Source organism: Podarcis vaucheri, assembly GCF_965113315.1.
Source record: "Podarcis vaucheri genome assembly, chromosome: 2".
Lineage (NCBI taxonomy): Eukaryota > Metazoa > Chordata > Lepidosauria > Squamata > Lacertidae > Podarcis > Podarcis vaucheri.
In genome coordinates this window covers 127,374,498-127,395,845 of record NC_138760.1, presented here as the reverse complement: position 1 = coordinate 127,395,845, position 21,348 = coordinate 127,374,498, and the positions used below count along the sequence as shown (strand labels likewise).

Sequence of the window (21,348 nt, the reverse complement as noted above, 5' to 3'; positions counted from 1 at the left end):
AAGTCATTGGGACTCTGCCCAGGAGAGATTACCAGCACCTTGTGTTCAGAAGCATGCTGCCTCCGGTACTCCTTTTGGGGTTGCCATGGACAGAATTAGGGCTGGGCAATATCTGGTTTTCAACATCATGATATACCACCAGCTAAACATTGCAATGTATTGATATATCACAATGTCTGAAATAAGGATGGAGCTATGTAGAGGCATCAGCTGGCTTCACAGTTTTTCCTGTATTTTCGCATAGCACACACTCTGGGCAGCTCCAAATAGAATATTAACAACACAATAAAATATCAAACATTAAAAACTTCCCTAAACAGGGCAGCCTTCAGATGTCTCCTAAAAGTCAGATAGTTGTTTATTTCCTTGACATCTGATGGGAGGGCGTTCCACAGGGCGGGCACCACTACCGAGAAGGCCCTCTGCCTGGTTCCCTGTAACCTCACTTCTTGCAGGGAGGGAACCGCCAGAAGGCCCTCGGAGCTGGACCTCAGTGTCAGGGCAGAACAATGGGAGTGGAGATGCTCCTTCAAGTATACTGGGCCAAGGCCATTTATGTCAGAAATACATTGCTAGGTCAAAAATTGTGAAACTGATATGATAGGGACTTCAAAATGGTTTTCGGATGGTATATTGCCCAGCCCTAGACAGCACCTGTCAGCTACCCAACACCTGGGTTAACAGGAATGCCTTTCTGCGTCTGCAGAAAGTGAATAAATGGATTCATCTCTTGGTAATTTTGCTGTAGCTAAAGGTTCTGAGTTCCATCTTTGGCGTCTCCAGTTAGGGCTGAGATGAGGTTTCCTGCCTGTAACCCTGGAGGCCTCTGCCAGTCAGTGGACAACACTGAGCTAGATGGCCTCACTCTGTACAAGGCAGAGTGTTCTCCCCTTGAAAACAAGACCTTCTCTTGCTGAGGAAACTGGCAGCCATTGGGCAGGCCAATGTGTCCCTCAAGCACTCAGATCTTGTGTAGGTCCAGCCCTGGACTGGTGGAGCTCCCTTTGGCCTAATCCTGCAGCCTCTTGTGTTCCCATACCCTAGAAGAAGCACCAGTCTGCAGCCCCCAGAGACACAAAATTTCAAACTTCAAAGAGTTGTCACACGTACACATTTTATTTTACAAAACACCACTTTCAGGCCATCATAGTCCTGGACAATCAACAGCAAGAGACCAAAAGTGCCTTAAGATATTTTTACAACATACTCAGAAACACCTAAGACATACGGAACCAAGAGACAGGATTGGGAAAGAAGCCAGACTCCTTATTTAAGCAACTCAAGATGAAATCCTTACCTAGGAGTAAGCCCTATTGAACTCAGTAGGGCTTCTGAGCGGAAGGCTACTTGGAAAGAAGCTTTGGGAGGGGGGCTTCAAAAATGGGAGCTTGGGAACAAGACTTTCAAAGTCACAGCTTAAGTTCTCCTGGGGCAAATACTGATACTCCAAATTGCCTGCTATTTAACAGCTGCATAGTGATTACAAGGGATGCTACACAGTCCTTTCTGCACCCCACTTCATTGCTCTCCAAAGTGGGGCTCACACCCACTTTTCTTGCTAAGCCAGAGTTTCTGCACTCGAAAGGATCAGCCAATTAGGTGAGTCTCCTAGTAGCCCCATCATGGCAGGACTTGGGGGCTGTGGCCCAAGGTCCCACTCAGCAGAAGGCACAGAGACCCCCTTCTAAACACAGTTATGCCACACGCACAACCACCTCGAGAGGGGGACCCCAGAAGACCATTCAGCCTGTGCGGAAGTCACTCATCCTGGCTCCTTTGCACCAGGCGGTAATAGGGGCCTCTCCGGCTCATCAGCTCAGAGTGCGTCCCCTCCTCCACAACCTCCCCACCCTCCAGGACGACGATCCTGTTCGCGTTTTCCACCGTCTGCATCCGGTGAGCGATCACCAGCACCGCCCTGGCCTGGCCGCTCATCAGTGACTGCTGGATCTGGGGGAAGAAGCCAGAAACCCCCTCTTAGATTTATTTTATTTATTTATTAGGTTTCTATCCCAGCCCTCCTCTAAGAAGTTCAAGGTGACGTATATGGGGCTCTTCCTCACAACCCTGCGAGGTAGCCTAGGCTGAGAGGCAGCGATGGGCTCAAGGTCACCCAGTGAGCTGCATGGCTGAGTGGGGATTTGAACCCAGGGCCCAGTCTAACACACTAACCACTGGCTCTCTCTGTGTGTGAAAGAGAACGAGTCAGAGATTGAGAGATGTTTGTGAGCATTATGGATCTTCCTGTGTTTTCCCACACAATGATATAGAGCATGGAGTGCTCCACATTTTTTAAAATTATTATTATTATTATTATTACCCTGCCCATGTTAGGTAGCCCAGAATTTGGGTGGCAGAATAGCATGCAGTCCAGGATAGATATAATTTTGTCATCCTAAGGTTGGCCAAACTGGAAAAATAATGATAAGAGAAACTGAAAGGATAAGCTCTAAAAGCTAACTGGCACTGGAAAATGCAAGTCCCATTTATTAATATTATAAATATCAATAACATAGGCAAAGGTAAAGAACCCCTGGATGGTTAAGTCCAGTCAGCGGTGACTATGGGGTTGTGGCGCTCATCTCGCTTCAGGCCGAGGGAGCCGGCGTTTGTCCACAGAGAGCTTCCTGGGTCACGTGGCCAGCAGGACTAAACCACTTCTGGTGCAACGGGACACCATGACGGAAACCAGAGCGCACAGAAACGCCGTTTACCTTCCCACTGCAGTGGTACCTATTTATCTACTTGCACTGGCATACTTTTGAACTGCTGGGTTGGCAGGAGCAGGGACCGAGCAATGGGAGCTCACCCCATCGCGGGGATTCGAACTGCCAACCTTCTGACTGGCAAGCCCAAGAGGCTCAGTGGTTTAGACCACAGCGCCACCCGCGTCCCTACAATAATATAAAACCACCGCACCCACTCATTTCTAACGCTTCTCATGTCAACCACAATTCCTCCCAACCCGACACTCACGGCAGCTTCGCTCTCCACATCCAGAGCACTTGTGGCCTCATCCAGCACCAAGACCTTGGGGTTCCGGATCAGGGCCCGGGCGATGGCCAGGCGCTGCTTCTGCCCTGCGGACAGCTGGCCTCCCTTCTCCCCGACATCTGCAGGGAGGCAGGAATGAGAGAGGGGGGGTGGGAAGAGGGGGAAACCGCCAGACTAAAGAAAGCCTGTTTGCCAGAGGAGTGGGAGTGGTGGCAGGGGTGCAAAAGGCGAGTGGCAGGTAAAGGAGGATCCCGAACTCCTGGGTTCATTTGATGGGATGCAGTGAGCCGTTGGGTGGAGGGTCGGGCGCAGTGACAAGAGGAGGTGAGGCTCAGAGTCTGGAATTCTCACTCGTCACAAGAGACTGGAGCCCCACCAATTTTCCTGGAGGAATTCAGTGGGCCACAGAAATTCATCTCAGTGGGGAGAAGAGAGAGTAAGAATCAGGCCCACTGCCCTTTCTGGAAGGAGTGTGGAGTTTTGCAGAGGCAAAAGGAGACGGGAGGAAAGAGGTTTCACCCACCTGCGGCGAACCCCCCTTCCAGCTCATTGATGAAGCCTAAGGCGTTGGCTTCTCTTGCCGCAGCCGCCACCTCTTCCTGGCTGCAATCCTGCACCCCATAGGCGATATTGTCCCGTATGGACCCAGAGAAGAGGACCGGCTCCTGTCCCACCAGCGCCACCTGCAGGCAGAATGAAGTGTGACGACTAGGGGGAAATTGGATTCAGTTTGCATTTAAAGCACGCTCCACCATATTTGCACCTTCTCAAACAATATGAGAACCGAAACACAGCCCGACCTTCTCTGAATTTTGCACATGCTGTTTTCCAACTCAAAGCGTTACAAAAATGTGCGTAAGAAGTGATGTTAGTGAAAACAGCCTACAAAAATGCTTTTTTATTAGGAGAAATTGCTTGCAAAAATGCGTGCATTAGTCAAATCTGCAGACAATAACATGTTCATTAGGAGAGATTTGCACGGAAATATTTTCGTGCAAATTTTTAAAAACAAATCCCACAAATTGCTGCATTAATGTACAGAACTCAATTAAAGTTAGAAAGATGAGAAACTGAGAGAACAGGAAGGGGCAGGTCCTTCCATCCCTTCAAATATCTGAAGGAGGCTCTCGTATCCCCTCTGAACCATCCCTTCTCAAGGCTCCACAGCCGCAACTGCTCCTTGCAAGCATCTCCTTGTGGGAATCATCTCCAGTCACACCCCCTGGAAAAAGCCAGTTTACAGCTTAAGTACCAGGCTGGGATGTGTTTGTGCATCACGAAATCTTGGTGGGCATGGCCTTTTGCAACCCACATTTCCTCTCCTGTGCTCAGCCTCACCCTGTTGTTTCCTCTTCTGCAAAAGATGCTTCCTGTTTTGTGAAAAACAGAACCGCCTTCCCCGTGACACTGACAACTCTCTAACATCCCTAAAATCCTTGGAACTCCCTGTAGCTACATACTCTTATGTAGCTGCAGGTTATTACAATAATCCTGTCACTGTTTTTATCTGTTTACAATTTATCTGTAAATATTCAATAAACCATTTCCATTCTTTTATCAAAAAAAAAACTTGTTATCTTGATTTCTTATTCTTCCAGCAGTTTTGCCATTTCTGCATCTTCCACAAGGAAGAATGGATTATGGATTGTGTGGTTTTATATTATGATTTTATTCTGAGACCTGAGGGTATACAGCGGTATATAAATTCAATAAATAATAAATAATGAAGAGGAAACAGGAGTTTGATGTCAGCCACCCTTTGTGGGCTCCCTGCTTTAGCACCTAGAAAGGAATGCTGTGATTACCAATAGTCAGCATGGATTTCTGAAAAATAAGTCATGTCAGACTAACCTGATCTCGTTTTTTGACAGAATTACAAGCCTGGTAGATGAAGGGAACGCAGTGGATGTAGCCTACCTTGATTTCAGCAAGGCATTTGACAAGGTGCCCCATGATACTCTTGTAAAGAAGCTGGTAAAATGCGGTCTGGACTATGCTACCACTCAGTGGATTTGTAACTGGCTGACTGACCGAACCCAAAGGGTGCTCATCAATGGTTCCTCTTCATCCTGGAGAAGAGTGACTAGTGGGGTGCCACAGGGTTCTGTCTTGGGCCCGGTCTTATTCAACATCTTTATCAACGACTTGGATGATGGACTCAAGGGCATCCTGATCAAATTTGCAGATGACACCAAACTGGGAGGGGTGGCTAACACCCCAGAGGACAGGATCACACTTCAAAACGACCTTGACAGATTAGAGAACTGGGCAAAAATAAACAAGATGAATTTTAACAGGGAGAAATGTAAAGTATTGCACTTGGGCAAAAAAAATGAGAGGCACAAATACAAGATGGGTGACACCTGGCTTGAGAGCAGTACATGTGAAAAGGATCTAGGAGTCTTGATTGACCACAAACTTGACATGAGCCAACAGTGTGACGCGGCAGCTAAAAAAGCCAATGCAATTCTGGGCTGCATCAATAGGAGTATAGCATCTAGATCAAGGGAAGTAATAGTGCCACTGTATTCTGCTCTGGTCAGACCACACCTGGAGTACTGTGTCCAGTTCTGGGCACCACAATTCAAGAAGGACACTGACAAACTGGAACGTGTCCAGAGGAGGGCAACCAAAATGGTCAAAGGCCTGGAAACGATGCCTTATGAGGAACGGCTAAGGGAGCTGGGCATGTTTAGCCTGGAGAAGAGGAGGTTAAGGGGTGATATGATAGCCATGTTCAAATATATAAAAGGATGTCACATAGAGGAGGGAGAAAGGTTGTTTTCTGCTGCTCCGGAGAAGCGGACACGGAGCAATGGATCCAAACTACAAGAAAGAAGATTCCACCTAAACATTAGGAAGAACTTCCTGACAGTAAGAGCTGTTTGACAGTGGAATTTGCTGCCAAGGAGTGTGGTGGAATCTCCTACTTTGGAGGTCTTTAAGCAGAGGCTTGACAACCATATGTCAGGAGTGCTCTGATGGTGTTTCCTGCTTGGCAGGGGGTTGGACTCGATGGCCCTTGGGGTCTCTTCCAACTCTATGATTCTATGATTCTATGCTCACCTTGCTGTGCAGGTACTTGTGCTCATAATCCCGGATCGGGACCCCATCCAGCAGGATCTCCCCAGACTGGGGCTCATAGAAGCGCTCCAGTAGTGCCACACAGGTGCTCTTTCCACTGCCGTTGAGACCCACAAGCGCCACCACCTCCCTGGGACGGAGCTCAAAGGAGACGTTCTGTGCAGAAGGAGCGAGGAAAGGAGAAAAAACCAGGGCTGTGATTCCCCTCCTCCAGAGCCAGGAGGGAAACACAAGTTACAGAGCCTCTTTGCAGATGAGCCTAGGGCTTGCAGATCAGAAGGTCAGCGGTTCGAATCCCCACGACGGGGTGAGCTCCCTTTGCTCTGTCCCTGCTCCTGCCAACCTAGCAGTTCGAAAGCACGTCAAAGTGCAAGTAGATAAATAGGTACCACTCCGGCGGGAAGGTAAACGGTGTTTCCGTGTGCTGCTCTGGTTCGCCAGAAGCGGCTTAATCATGCTGGCCACATGAACCGGAAGCTGTACGCTGGCTCCCTCGGCCTATAGAGCGAGATGAGCGCTGCAACCCCAGAGTCGTCCCCGACTGGACTTAACTGTTAGGGGTCCTTATTTTTATTGATTTCTTTTGGGGGGCTGCCCTTCCCTCGCTCCCCCTCTTGGCTATGGAGAGAGAGGCGACAAATATAGGGTGTGCTGACATATAGGGCGAAGCTTCGCTTTTCAATTAATGTATTTGTTTTGTTTTGTTACGGAAGGGGGGGGGCATGTCTTCTTCACTACAATATATTTGCTCAATTTCTCTAGGACTCCATCACCCCTCCCCTGTCCTCCATAATCTCTCAAGTAATCCTGTCAAAATCACTCTGCCAAACCTTTCCTCGGGCAATGCCAGGTGACAGACTATGCGTACATGGACCATTGTCTTCTCAGGATGTGCTTATCTGCGCATATCTCCAGCTCTGCATATTCCCCCCTCCCTCCTCCATATGTTAATCCAGTGTAACCCAACCTCTCCTTAATGTATTCATGATGTAATCTGTGTAACCCAACCTTTCCTTAATGTATTCGTGATGTAACTGGGAGGTATTTTGCACTGTATTCTGGGACATGGAGGGAAATTTCAAAAGTTCATGTCACCCCCTTTCTCGCTGTTCAATCTCGCCTTGAACCTGTTGCGCAATAAACTTGGACCTTCTGCAGTTTGCTCCTGTGTCCGGCTGAGCTCATTTTCTTCCGCAGGGACCCACGGACTTAGTCCGATGAGCTGGGTGGCAGAGTAACCCCGCACCCAGATTTTAGCCGTAACAGTTTATTTATAGACTGCCTTTCCATCCTATGATCTCAGAGCGGTTCACAGAGTACAATACGGGGGGAGGGGAGGAACCCCATGAAAAGAAGCAGAAAGAAACAAGCGCTGCAGAGAAGCGGCCTGAGGCAAAACCCGGAGTCCCCTCTGCCCGCCTCTCCGTCCAAAATAAGGGCACATCGCTGCCCCCCCCGCCGTGGACTCCCCTCCTTGCCTGACACTCCCCTCCCCTCCCCCGGAAACGCGACATCCGGCGGAGAACTTTCAGTTTCACTTTCCCGCCGCAGCTCCCGGGCTCCTTTCCCATTGGGCGGATCTCCATCTCGCCTCCTGCTCCGGATTGCGGGGGGGGGGTTCCTCCTCTGGGCAGGAGCGGCTTTGCGTGGGGCGAGGCCGATGGGGTGGCTGCTGCTCCTCCCCCTCTTGTTGGGGGGCTGCTTCGGTGAGTACCCCCGAGTGCCACAAGTCGGGGTGGGCAGAATGTAGAAAGAGAGCGGAGGGGCTGCCCACCGCCTAATCCGGATCCAGTCCGCTTTCTAGTCCGCTTCCGCCGGAGTCTCTCCTTCCTGATCCCCGCCTCTCGCTGATTAGCTGACTCAATATTGGGACGTTAGCCTGCATTGTTGTAAACTGGCTAATATGATCCCAGCTGGAGAGGGTAGACAAAATTGTGATCATTTTGTTGAAACCTTGGCTTTTAAAAATCGTGTGCTGGTGGAACAAGTTGCAAGAAAATATAAATGCCTCAGGCTTCGTTGGGAATACTTTGAGATCTCTATTGATGAACTCACGGAACCCTTTAGAATATTGGTTATTAGGTATTAGTTATTACTAATAGTGCCTGGCGTGCTCTGGTCCATGGGGTCACAAAGAGTCGGACACGACTAAACGACTAAACAACAACAAGTTATTACAAACCAGGGTGGATAAATGTTAATGATATTTTTTAATCAGATTTTTTAAAAATTAAGTCGGATTTCTTTTATTTAAATCGGATTTGAAAAATAAAATGTTTTTCCAGGAAAAATATTTCTAAATATAGTTTTCTACTTAAGCTACATTATACTCCAAAGGGTATTCATAAGGAAATAAGGATTTGGTAAATAAATATATGAAGCTTTGCCCCCGCCCCCTCTCTGTGTCCTTTCTAGGCTGCTCCAGTCACTCCTTGCGCTACTTATGCACGGGGGTGTCAGGGCCCAGTCAGGGGCTGCCCCCGTTCATTGCTGGGGGGTACGTGGACCACCAGCCCATTGTTAAGTATGACAGCGAAACCGAGAAGTCTGTGCCCCAAGTTTCCTGGATGTTGAAAGCAGAGAAGGACAATGCTCAGTACTGGGAAAAGAGCACCCAGGAATTCCTCAAGCTGGATATGAAATTTAGCCAGTACCTGCTGGACCTACAGGATCAATACAACCAGAGCAAAGGTGAGTGGAGGGCAGGAAGGGAGCTCAGTCTCCCTCTCTCTCTGCCAGGTTTGTCCCTTCCAGGGGCAGGAGATGGTGACTTGAGAGGGAGAATAGTGATTCCTAAACAGGGATAAGCTGCTTTCTCCCTGCCAGCCAGGCTCCTTCCGGGGTCGTTTGCCCACCTTTGGTCCCCACCTGCACTCGGCTCTCACCTGTGGCTCCTGGAGGCTTTCAACCTGTGACAGCAGCCACAGTCCTGGGACTCAGGTGAGGGGAGCCGATGGGTCTCAAAACCTCGGTGAGTTAGGGACGTCCCCTGCATGCGAAGACAGGCTCTGGTGGGTTGAGCAGATGAGACCGAGAGTGGGTCCAACGGTCAAAAAGGCGTTTTTTGCACATGCCGTAGAGCAACCTTTTTCAGCCGTGGGTCGGTCCACCGCCCCTCAGACCATGTGGGGGGCCGGACTATATTTTGGAAAAAAAGAAAGAAAGAATTCCTATGCCCCACAAATAACCCAGAGATGCATTTGAAATAAAAGAACACATTCTACACATGTAAAAACACCAGGCAGGCCCCACAAATAACCCAGAGATGCATTTGAAATAAAAGGATGCATTCTACTCATGTAAAAACACACTGATTCCCAGACCATCCGCAGGCTGGATTTAGCAGGCGATTGGGCCGCATCCGGCCCCCGGGCCTTAGTTTGCCTACCCCTGCCATAGAGGGAAGTGAGGGGCAGATGGGGCTCATCCACCTGGGAAGGGAGCCCATCTAGGAGAAGGAGAATCCTGATCCTAAACCTCCACTGCCTTGTGGGATAGCTGCAGGAGGAGAAAAGGCCGCGGAGTAATTCATGCACACATCCAGAGCATAGTCCCTAAGGCGGTTGGATGGCACCTTGCATGACTCCTGTGGGCAACACCTGCAGCCAAGCTGGTGCCAAACATCCTGCTCTGCTTTCCTTTGGACCACATCAGTGAGGCTGAGGGGGATGTGTGCCTTGTTTAGTATTATGATTGTTGTTGTTAAGGGATGCAGGTGGCGCTGTGGTGAGCTCCCGTTGCTCTGTCCCAGCTCCTGCCAACCTAGCACTTCGAGAGCGTGCCAGTGCGAGTAGATAAATAAGTACTGCTGCATTGGGAAGGTAAACGGCGTTTGCGTGAACTCTGGTTTCCGTCATTCTGACCACAAGACCTGGGAAGCTGTCTGTGAACAAACGCCAGGTCCCTCAGCCTGAAAGTGGAGATGAGCGCCACAACCTCATAGTCATCTTTGACTGGACTTAACCTTCCAGGGGTCCTTTGTTGCTCTTTAGTCATTTAGTCGTGTCCGACTCTTCGTGACCCCATGGACCAGAGCACGCCAGGCACTCCTATCTTCCACTGCCTCCCGCAGTTTGGTCAGACTCCTGCTGGTAGCTTCGAGAACACTGTCCAACCATCTCGCCCTCTGTCGTCCCCTTCTCCTTGTGCCCTCCATCTTTCCCAACATCAGGGTCTTTTCCAGGGAGTCTTCTCTTCTCATGAGGTGGCCAAAGTATTGGAGCCTCAGCTTCACAATCTGTCCTTAAGAATGGATAGGTTTGATCTTCTTGCAGTCCATGGGACTCTCAAGAGTCTCCTCCAGCACCATAATTCAAAAGCATCAATTCTTTGGCAATCAGCCTTCCTTATGGCCAGGGGTCCTTTACCTTTACCTTACTGTTGTTGTTATTGTGGGGCTTAACATGGGATAGAAATCTTGCTCTGGTGTTTTTGCCCCACCCCCCATTGACCTCTTGGGGGTCTCTTTCAGGCTTCCACACTCTGCAGCTCATGTACGGCTGTGAGCTGAGCCCAGACGGGCGCAAAGAAGGGTATTACCGGTACGGCTACGACGGGAGGGACTTCCTCACTTTTGAGAAGGAGACCCTCACCTGGATGGCAGCTGACAGAGAGGCCCAAGTGATGAAGAGGAAGTGGGATGCAGAGTTGGCCAAGACTTGGTACCGGAAGGCCTACCTGGAGGAGGAATGCATTGAGTGGCTGCAGAGATACCTGGACTACGGGAATGAAACTCTGCTGAGGACAGGTGAGATGGGTGGGTGGGGAATGGGAGTGGGGAGGAGGGCTAATGCACCGAATGGTAGAATTATGGAGTTGTAGAGTTGGAAAGGACCCCCAGGGTCATCTAGTCTAACCCCCTGCAATGCAGGGATCTCAGCTAAAGCATCCATAACAGGTGGCCATCCAACCTCTGCTTAGAATCCTCCAAGGAAGGAGAGTCCACCACCTCCTGGGGGAGACTGTTCCACTGTTGAACAGCTCTTGCTGTTGGAAAGTTATTCCTTTTTAAAAAATATTCAGTCATACCTTGGTTGCTGAACGCCTTGGAACTCATATGTTTCGGTTCCTGAATGATCAGAAACCAGAGTTGAGTGTTCCGATTTTTGAATGGTTTTGGGAAGCCAGATGTCTGGTGCAGCTTCCGCGACTTCTGATTGGCTGTAGGAAGCTCCGGCAGCCAATCGGAAGCCGCACCTTGGTTTATGAACAGTTCCAGGAGTCAAACAGACTTCCAGAACGCATTCTGTTTGGGAACGAAGGTACTACTGTGTGTGTATATATATAATATATATATATAAAGCTAAATTGACAGATCTAATAAAGACACAACACAAAATTATGGTCATGAAACAGTGGGAGTGTCTAAATGATTACTTACAAAACCAGGACTCTGCTACCAAAATCTGGCTGTGTTTAGAATAATCTTGTGAGTAACATAAAAAATATAAAGTGAGATATTAAGGAGGCTTAAAGGGAAAATATGAAGAACAGAGGATATGGTGAATGGATTATTAAAAACGCGTGGATTTGAACATAAATACAGATTTGAAATGGTTGTGTATAGTGAATGCTTATCTACAGTGGTACCCCGCAAGACGAATGCCTCGCAAGACGGAAAACCCGCAAGACGAAAGAGTTTTCTGTTTTGGAGGCGCTTCGCAAGACGAATTTCCCTATGGGCTTGCTTCGCAAGACGAAAGCCCATAGGGAAATCTCCGGGGACCTCTTTTAAATGCTGGTGGTGGGGAGCAAAGCCTCCCCCCCCCCGGCCTTCAGAAGAGGTCCAGGAAGGCCGGCGGGGGCCGAAAGGCTTTGCTCCCCACCGTCAGCATTTTAAAAGCAGTCCGGCATAGCAGGGAAGCGCTTCCCGCTATCGTGGACGGCTTTTGAAGGCAGGCGGGGGAAGCAAAGACTTTCGCCCCCCGCCGGCCTTCAGAAGAGGTCCTGGACCTCTTCTGAAGGCCGGCGGGGGGGGGGGGCGAAAGTCTTTGCTCCCCCCTGCCTGCCTTCCCGGGAGAGCGGAGAAAGGCAGCGTCTTTCTCCGCTGTCCCAGATGGCTTTTGAAGGCAGGCGGGGGGGGGGAGAGACTTTCGCCCCCCGCCCGCCTTCAGAAGAGGTCCTGGACCTCTTCTGAAGGCCGGCGGGGGGCAAAAGTCTTTGCTCCCCCCGCCTGCCTTCCCGGGGCAGCGGAGACTTCTCTGCTGTCCCGGGCGATCTTAAAATGCTGGCGGCGGCAGCGAAGCTTTCGCTGCCGACCCCCAGCATTTTAAAAGCCCCCGGGGCAGCGGAGACTTCTCTGCTGTCCCGGGCGATCTTAAAATGCTGGCGGCGGCAGCGAAGCTTTCGCTGCCACCCACCAGCATTTTAAAATCGCCCCGGGACAGCGGGGGCTTTTAAAATGCTGGCGGTCGGCAGCAAAGCCCTCCTGTCCCTGGAGCTTGCGGGTCGGGAGGTGGGGAGAAGGGCTTTTCTTCCCACCCCCAGCCTTCAGAACAGCCTTCTGAAGGCTGGTGGTGGGAAGAAAAGCCCTTGTCCCCCCCCCCCCAGCCTTCAGAAGAGGTCGGGGGACAGACTGTCCCCGGACCTGGTCTGAAGGCGGTTTCCCTAGGAACGCATTAATTGATTTTCAATGCATTCCTATGGGAAACCGTGCATCGCAAGACGAAAAACTCGCAAGAAGAAAAAACTTGCGGAACGAATTAATTTTGTCTTGCGAGGCACCACTGTACTTTTAAAATCTTCATTCTTGACTTTTTCTTCTTTTCTTTTTCTCTTATATTTCATCTTTCATTTTCTCTCTCTTTTGTGAACATTGCTTTATGGAGGTGTAAATAATTATATGCATGTGAAGAGGTAAAATATTTGTATTCTTTATATTTTCTAATTTTCCTTTGGTTACATGTATTTTCTTTATTTCTTTGTATATTTGTATATATATATTTCTATTTTGTACTTAATAAAAATTTTAAAAAATAAAATATAATATATTAAATTATATATAATATAAATAATTAAACTTTTCTGTTTTACATTTTAGAATATTCATTTAAACAACCTTAAAATATCAGTGACTTCCCTCCTTCTCTTTTCATGGTTCATTTTGCATACCGTAAATCCCTGCATATTTTACATGAACTAAGCCATTCAGTTTTCCAATATTACATCCATCAAAACTTATTTACACTGTTGAATTTATCTTTATGAAAGTTATTCCTGATGTTGAGTCTGAATCGCCTTTCTTGTTGGAGGGTGGAGAGGTGATTTCGCTACTTATTTCTCCACCCACCCACATCATATTTCAGACCAAAACTCTGTTTTGTGCAGGAAGGAAGTCTGGGAGTGGGTCACTTCAGGCTACAGTGTGTGGATGTTGATTTTTAAAAAAAATCAAAAAGAAGCCCAAATCTGCCTAGAAGGGGGTGGCTGATAATTTTGGGTCAGAGGGACAGATAGACCCATGAGCAACTCAGAGAGCTGAAGCAGTCTTCGGACTGTGTGTCAAAACTATAAAAACGTGGGTGTGGTTGGTAACAATAAATGAGACATTTGAGGGGTTTTGGGTGTGTGGGTGTCATGGGCTGGCTGGATGCAGAACAATGGTGGGAGGAACCAGCTGAGGAACCCTCAAGAGAAGAAGGCTCAGAGCTCAGGGAGTGGTGGTAGGACAATGATGAACGGTCAAAGGGAGAAGAGGGAGAAGACTGGGAAGTGTCAGAATGTGAAGAGGTAACAGGGCTTAGTGAGCTGCGAGAGTCTGTGGCAGAGAGCAGTCCAGAATGAGAGGCAGAAGCAGAAGCTGGAGAGGAGGGAGGTCAGGAGACAGAAGTGAGGCAGGCTGCTGAAGAATCCAGGGTGTCTCACCCTCCTGCTGTGACCAGCTCCCCTCCTCCCCGGTCTCAAAGAACCAGGAGAGGCATGAAGAAGGCAGAGGAGAAGTTAGCTTCATGCAGGCGCAGTCTCAGATTGCTTCAGGGAAAACCCTGAAGTGGGGGGGGACTTAGACAATTGTGGGGAAGTGGGGACCTTCAGTCTCTGCAATTGCCAAACAGGGGCTTCAGATTGCTTTGGGTATCACAGGCCCATAGCAGGGACACCCATGGGGTTTGTCTGAATAATTTCTTTTAAGAATGGACAAAGGTTTCACAGTGGAACATCTATGGGAACAGGTATCAGTCTGAGCCATGGGTCAATTCATCTATTAATGATATTCACTACAAAGACCTTAAGCATATTTGTGGACGACAGGGATTTTTAAGTCTGACGAAACACAAGGGAAGTTGATAATTTCTCTCTTCTGACCTTGTCATCTCTTGGGGATGTTGAAGGCATCAGTAATCGAATTTCAGGTCAGGATGGCACTGGATGACCACGTGAATTGCACCATCCATCCTGCCAGCTACTGGAGAGGTTCCTTTGTTTTTGGCAGAGCTCCCAGTGGGGAAGGTGACGCGTCAGGCCCTTCCAGACAGCCAAGAGTCCCTCATCTGCCAGGCCTATGGCTTCTACCCCAGAGAGATTGACACCACCTGGAGGATGGACGGGAAGGTCATGGAGCATGCCACTTTCCGCAGGGACGTCGCTCCCAATTCCAACGGGACCTACCACGCCTGGCTCAGCATTGACGTGGACCCCCAGGACAGGAACCGCTATCATTGCCACATAGAGCATGTCAGCCTAACACAGCCTCTGGTCTTGGCCTGGGAGGAGCCTGGTGAGGAACGACAGGAGAGGGGCAGGAGGAGGAGTCAGAGAATCACAATAGAGTTGGAAGGGACCCCAAGGGTCATCAAATCCACCCCCTTACAATGCAGGAATCTCAGCTAAAGCATCCATGACAGATGACCATCCAGCCTCTTGGATGGCCTTCTTTGCTGGATTCTAGGAGGAGAACGTGCACCCAGAGTCGAACGAGGGACTCCAGTGCTATTATAGGCTAATACTCCATGTGACATCGTCCATACTTTGGGGTTTCAAAGGAGGAGATGTGATTTAGGTTCAGGGAAGTGGGGAGGGCGTGGTATTCAAAGAGTGGAGTTTGAAGAGCAATCTTTGGAAGGAGAGGGACCCTCTCTGGGAGGTGAGAAATTTTACCCGTTTTGTTGATATAATTATGTGGTGTTCCATGAGGTTGCTGAATGCCACTCCTAATCTCTGAAGCCATCTAATGGTGAGTGATGGGTTGCCTTAGAGGGGAGGGCATTTTTGAGAGCACTGCCATAGCACATTGCTTTGCGCATGGGAGGTCTCAGATTTGGTATGCAGAATCTCTCCACCAAAAAAAAGATTGTGAGATGTCTGGATGAGGGTTTGGGAGCTGCCACCAGTGTCTGAACAGAAATATCTTTTGTTTGCTTTTAGCTAAGGGAGGCCATTCTTTTGCCACTCTGGGATACGTTGTCGGGGGCGTGGTGGCAGCGGCTGTGGTAGTAGTTGTGGTGGCTGCTGTCATCTTCTTTGTCCGCAGTAAGTAAACACTGGATGGATTTGCTGGGTTTTGTCTTCCTGACTGAGAATGGGCTGATGGCCAAGCCTTCCTGGCAGCTCCCTCACAAGTTTTCCCCACCCATAAATGACTTGTGGAACACCAACCAGAAAGTACCCAAAGGTCAACCCTAAGTGTTCTTCCTCACTGCCTCCTGGCCCCTATTCTGATATGTTTGGGAAGCAGGATTCATGTGGGTTACATAATGTAATAATGGTTCCAAAATGCCAAGGGGCTGGCAAGTACCTGTCATCTAGACCAACGACGGAGAATTTGTGGCCCTCCAGACTCCGATATGGACCACAATTCTCGTCAACCCTGACAGTTAGCCATGCTGGCTGCTGCGGACCAAAGTCCAGCAACATTTCCAGAGACACAAATATCCCTGACCTCTAGCCCAGATTTGCACATGGATACCAAGCTGGAATCTACACACACACACACACACACACACACATATAAATGCTGTGAAAATGCTTTTTAAAAAACGTTTTGAAAAAGGCATTGAATTTGGCATAGCTCACTGTCACCATCTGGTGTCACATTAATATATTACACTTTACAACACATTCAAAATGTTTCACTTGCAGCTGTATAACTGAGTCCACAGTACAAATGTTGGCGATTGAGTCGCTGTGTGTCCTGTAGATCTGTGATGGTAGCGATCTACAGCTGGGGTTTCCAACCCTTCTCGAACAGTGGGGACATTTTAAATGTCATGAAAGCGCTGTGGGCACCAGAAATAAAATGGCAGCCATGGGCAATGGACCATAACACATTTTCAGCAATTCATATAACATTAAAAAGAGATACCTCGCCAGCCAATGGAGACCGGGAACAGGAATTAAACTTGTATGGCACCTGTGAAGGTCTTCCTTGGAGTCTCGGAGGCAGTCGGAGCCCTTGGTCAAGAACGAGCTCCTTCTTGCTGTGCAGTGCAAAACAGCTGCTGGAGCAACAAGGGTTTGCCCGCTTCCACCCCAAATGATATTTTTTTGAAGTGGGGAAGAGAGAAAGCAAGCAGCAGGGTTGGGCTTCCTGCTTGCCCAAGTGTCCCGTCCTGTTTGTTTGTTTGTTTGTTTGTTTTGTTGCTTGTAGGCCATGAGTACCATTAAAGCCTTGCTTGCAATCTCTTGTTGGGGCAAGTGATTGGGGAAAGCAGCAAAGTAGACTCCACTGGTTGCTTAGCCAGTTTCTGCCCACCAGCCACATGAACGTGGAATGTCAAATTTCAGCAGCGCCCTGTGCAATGCCAAAATTTGGAATCCCCGCCTCTCACGCTCCATCCTCTCCCCGATCTGATTTTCTTATTCTTTTTCTGTAGAGAAAGTACGAATGATAGCAGCCTATGAAAGAACGTCAAGTGAGTGACTCCTTTTTCCTTTGAAAAGTGTTTGTTTTTGTTGTTGCATGAATATATTGGTGACCGCAGGTGCCAGAGTGGGCAAGGGTTCAGTCATCAGGTCTTTGCCCTGGAATTTTATAGCAGCCACTAAGTGCTAACTGCCTGTGATATAGTGTTCACAGTAGAGTTGGCATGTTGTTGAGCTTTTATTTGCACGATAGCCCAAAAGATTGTTGATCTTGCCCCCCAAAAAACAGAGGCAGAGTTGACAGAGACAGAGCCCAGACATTAGCTTAAAAGTATATAAATCCCCCCCGGATGGGCATGTAGACCCCCCAAAAGAGGACATGTCTGGGATTTCCAATACGTATAGCAACCCTAGGTCAGAGGTCACAGGCGGTCAAAGACCCATCACTATTTCTGGAGCAGGGTCTCCGTCTCCAGCATCCCATAACCACCCAATGAGCATGAAAGGAGAGTGTGTGTTTTTAGCCACAGTCCGTTCCAAACATTTAGGAACAGTGAAAAACACAAGGTACTTCCGTTTCAGGAGAATGGTGTATGACAGGGCCAGCCCACCCAGGAGACAAGGGGAGGCGACTGCCTCAGGTGGCAGGATTCAGCAGGGCAGCAGATCCCCATGTCAATCTTTCTCCCTGTGCCCTGGGTATAAATCTCCCCTCACCCTTCTTCCCTGGTGGGGAGTGGGAGGCCATTTTGGGGCCGGCCTCAGGTGTCAAAATGTATTGGGCTGGCCTTGGTGTGTGAGTTATGCTCCGTACAATGGGACTTCACAGAAAACACCACTTAAGGCGACATTGGAGCACTGCACAATCATTTGCACATGTACATGCGCAGATAATAGTATATCCGGGCAACACATGGAGAACTGAACTGATGGTTGCAAATCATCCTGAATTATTACTCCTGTATGATTATAATTTTACTGTATAATCTTAGGAGGTTGTAGACTGAGACGTATGTTTCATTTGGACTTAATGGGGCATGGAGGGATATGTGTGTGAAAGCAGAGAGGAAAGGTGCAAGTGGAAATGAGAACTCCCTCCCTAAAACACAGGCAGTGATACGCACTCTCTTTATTTTCTCCTTTTTGCAGCCAGCAGCCAGGGCCCCCCCAGCTCCACCAGCTCCTCCGTCGGTAAGTGGGGAGTGGATGGGGATGGATGACCTCCTTGAAAACAGGCCTCCGTGGGGAAGGGATCATTCTTTTGGTGCTTCTAGTTTCTAGGAATGATAAAACCACCTGGAGTCAGCCGCAAGTGAGAATAACACACATGCGCAAAGAAAGCCCATCTCTGCTGCCGCCTGATTTTGTGGAGGATCTTGTTCCTCTGTTACTTTGAATTTATTATTTATTATTCAAAGTATATCTCGCCCTTCCTCCCAAGAAGCCCAGGGGTTCTACCCAGGATCAACAAGAAGGGCTTTATATTCCGGATTGGCTGCTTAGCGTCCCTGTGTATTTCCCACCTTCCCTAAAGGGAGAGGCTTGGCTGAGTTGCTGGAGCCTCCTCTGGAAACCTTAAGTCTTTGCTCTGAGTATGTTTATTTTTAGCGTGTCTTGATAGGTCAAGGGATTGGAGCAGGTGGCCTCTGTGCCATCGAATGCCCCAATACTGACCGCTTCATCCTGCTTGTTCCTCTGGTTCCTCCTGCAGGGGACATTCAAGGCAGCACAGAAATAGAAATGAGGATTTTTCAACGAGGAGGGAGGCCACCTTCAGGTCACTTCCCTTTATGAAATGTCTGCCTCCAAACCTGCCCATCCCAGCGGGGAGAGGCCTCCAGGCTGACCGGCTCCTCAGGGCTGCTTTGAGAGGGGAACGTGGTTGGCATCCAGAACTATCTCCCCCTCTGCAGCGAAAACAACAGACAGAACAAAGCGACAGGAATTTGAGCTCCAAGGGGTCAGAAACCATTTCAGCCTCTCAAGACACTCAGTTAAGTGACCTTAAACTGGCCGTCCTGCCACCAAAGGAGCAGCAAAAGGAGACTGCAAGGCAAAAGGGCCAAATTACTGTTGCCCAAGAGGTTTGGTGCTCTCAGCTGCGGACTGAATTGGGCGAAAGGGGTTTTTGTTGCCCCGTGACAGGCATTGTTATTGTTCATTTATTAAATTTGTATATTGCCCTATACCCGCAGGCCTCAGGGCGGTTCACAGGATAAAATCACAACACAATAACACCCCCAAACTATTTTAAAAGGTGTGCTGCTGACAGGGGCTCCAGACGCAGGGAAGAAACCAACCGGCCTCCTTGCCAACTCTGTTCCTAGGTGCGCTGGCCAGGTGGGACGTTGGTGCTGAACCCAGAGCAGGAGAGCGGGAACTCCTAGGGCAAATGGACGTGCCTCCAGTCCGCAGGCCAGAGAAGAGGCCCCTGCAGTGCAGACCTTGTTGGTCCTCTGCTTTAATTTCATACTGCTGAAGGCATTATCCAGTCGATGTGGGTGATGTATTATTGGGTGGGGACTGGAAGTGTGTTTCTTCTGCCCAGAGAGAGAGTCACAGGAGGAAGACAGGAAGTTGCCTTACACTGAGTCAGAGAGCCATTGGTCCATCTAGCTCTAGACTGCCTGCACTGACTGGCAGTGGCTGTCCAGGATTTCATAAAAAGGTTCCCTCCTGGTCCTACCTGGAGGTGCTGTGGATTGAACCTGGAGCCGCCTGCATGCAAGTTTCCAGCCCTGAGCCACGTCCCTGAATGGTTCTCCTCCACTCGTTTTATTCTTCACAACAACCCTGTGAGGTAGGTTAGGCTGAGAGGCAATGACTGTCCCAACGTCACCCAGTGAGCTTCATGGGCGAGGGGGGATTTGAACCCTGGTCTCCCAGCTCCTAGTCCAGTACACTGACTGTTACATTACACACACCTGCTCCCAAACCCTTCCGTTTTCATGTCTCTTAAGGTGCCCCCTTCCTCCTCCTTCCCTCTCCCCTGGAAAAAGTTCTTCCACACCAAAATCAGATTCTCCTGACTGCAATTCAGTGTGGATCTTCGTGCTGCCCCAGACCTTCTGCTGCTCACAGACCCTTGAGGTGCCAGTGGCCCAGGAAAGAGTGCTATCTGTGGCAGCTCCTAAATGGTGGCATCTCTGCGCACAGAGGGGGGTCTGACTTTAAAGCTGCTATTGTTTGCTAAAAACACACCTCTTTGCCCTGCCCTTTGGCACCTCAGAAATGCCCTTTTGAGATCCACACGACCACTGTGACTGGGATTTTAAAAAACGTATTTTATTGTTTAATTTTAGGGCCTGCTGGTGAAATGCAGGTAACGCTTGACTTTTCCTTGCATGTTGCATTTATATGGCTCATTTACAATTCATGAAAAGTGTTTTTTTTAAAAAAATATATATGAATGAATGAATGGTTTTCAATCTCAATAAATTCAGCGTTGGAATATCTCTTCCTCCTCCCCTTTGATTGAAATGTGTGAGTTGAGAAGGCATCAGGTGTCACATACATTTTGTGAAATCATAACAGCATTTCATTTCTTGTGGAAAGTGCTCAGGCTCGGACTATGGCCAGCCCCCAGTGGATTCCCTGCAAGAAATGGTGAAATGGTGATTTATGTTTCCCGGGTGAGTCAGGGGGACCATGGCATTGTGGCAGAAGGACCATCGCCAGATGGGGTCCAGCATTTGGATGGGAGGGGGAATCGCAACATCCTTTTCATAATGCCGCTACCAGGTGCCACTGGGGAGAGTCTGGTCTCACTGGGAGGTGGCTGAAGCTTCCTGGGGCTGTTGGAGTGTGAAGGCCTTCTGGGGCCCCTGGGGAGAGTGCTGTTTTTCTAGAAAAAGGGGTGCTGGAACTCGCCATGAAGGCTGCCCTTATTCTCTTAGGATGGCAAAGGTGCCCACCTGAGAGGTGAAGGAACTGAGTTCTGGCTGTAAAAAGCCCTGGCCCGAGCCATGTTCTGTTTGCCCTGCTGCTTCCCCCAGAAAATCCACTCTTTACTGCTAAATTGGAGCAAACGTCAATCTGCAGAAGACCTGGTTGATGTTTGCTCCGATTCAGCCGTGAACAGCCGGTTTCTACAGTGGAAAGAGGTGGGAGAAGTGGAAGAGTGGATTAGATCTATTAAGTAGTGGGTTGACAAAGCAGACGACACAGAGATTCCTCCAAGTAGTTCTTTATAAGTAAGCTGGAACTGAACTGAACAGCAAACAGCTCAGCCGGCCTGCTTTTATAGGCAGCCGGCTGTCACATTGTAACAGCAACAGCCCAGGGTTTCCCGCCTAAATTAACTGACGTGGACCTGAGTGAAAACTATATACACACTACCCTGGTGACCAGGGTGAGCACTTCAATACATAACAAGCCCCAGTCACTCATTGTGAGGGGGGACAAAACCATCACCCGACAAACAGCCATCTCTATATATTACTTCCTCTCAAACAGGCTGTGTTATGGTGGGAG

The 21,348-nt window shown here is 49.0% G+C and overlaps 2 protein-coding genes across 3 annotated transcripts in view; one reads left to right on the top strand and one right to left on the bottom strand.

Annotated features, from left to right (window-relative positions):
- The window catches only part of LOC309526217 (uncharacterized protein), a 73,093-nt gene extending 52,763 nt beyond the window's left edge, over positions 1–20,330 (top strand). The window contains exons 11-19 of the mRNA XM_082212131.1: positions 1,858–1,896; positions 7,630–7,784; positions 8,494–8,769; positions 10,550–10,825; positions 14,507–14,791; positions 15,439–15,543; positions 16,887–16,925; positions 18,025–18,066; positions 18,587–20,330. Coding sequence (XP_082068257.1) covers positions 1,858–1,896; positions 7,630–7,784; positions 8,494–8,769; positions 10,550–10,825; positions 14,507–14,791; positions 15,439–15,543; positions 16,887–16,925; positions 18,025–18,066; positions 18,587–18,669 — 1,300 coding nt within the window. The 3' untranslated portion in view covers positions 18,670–20,330. The remainder of the gene's footprint in view (positions 1–1,857; positions 1,897–7,629; positions 7,785–8,493; positions 8,770–10,549; positions 10,826–14,506; positions 14,792–15,438; positions 15,544–16,886; positions 16,926–18,024; positions 18,067–18,586) is intronic.
- On the bottom strand, positions 1,098–7,679 carry LOC309527433 (ABC-type oligopeptide transporter ABCB9-like). 2 transcript variants are annotated; one of them, XM_082214297.1, is made up of 5 exons: positions 7,605–7,679; positions 6,061–6,234; positions 3,518–3,677; positions 2,977–3,113; positions 1,098–1,950 (listed from the first exon to the last, which is right to left on the bottom strand). In XM_082214297.1, the coding sequence occupies exons 1-5, from the start codon at positions 7,662–7,664 to the stop codon at positions 1,759–1,761; spliced, it is 723 nt and encodes a 240-aa protein (XP_082070423.1). In that variant the 5' UTR covers positions 7,665–7,679; the 3' UTR covers positions 1,098–1,758. The 2 variants fall into 2 exon arrangements, with proteins under 2 accessions (XP_082070423.1, XP_082070424.1); XM_082214298.1 differs by having other exon boundaries at positions 7,617–7,679.
- Positions 20,331–21,348: the final 1,018 nt, after the last annotated feature.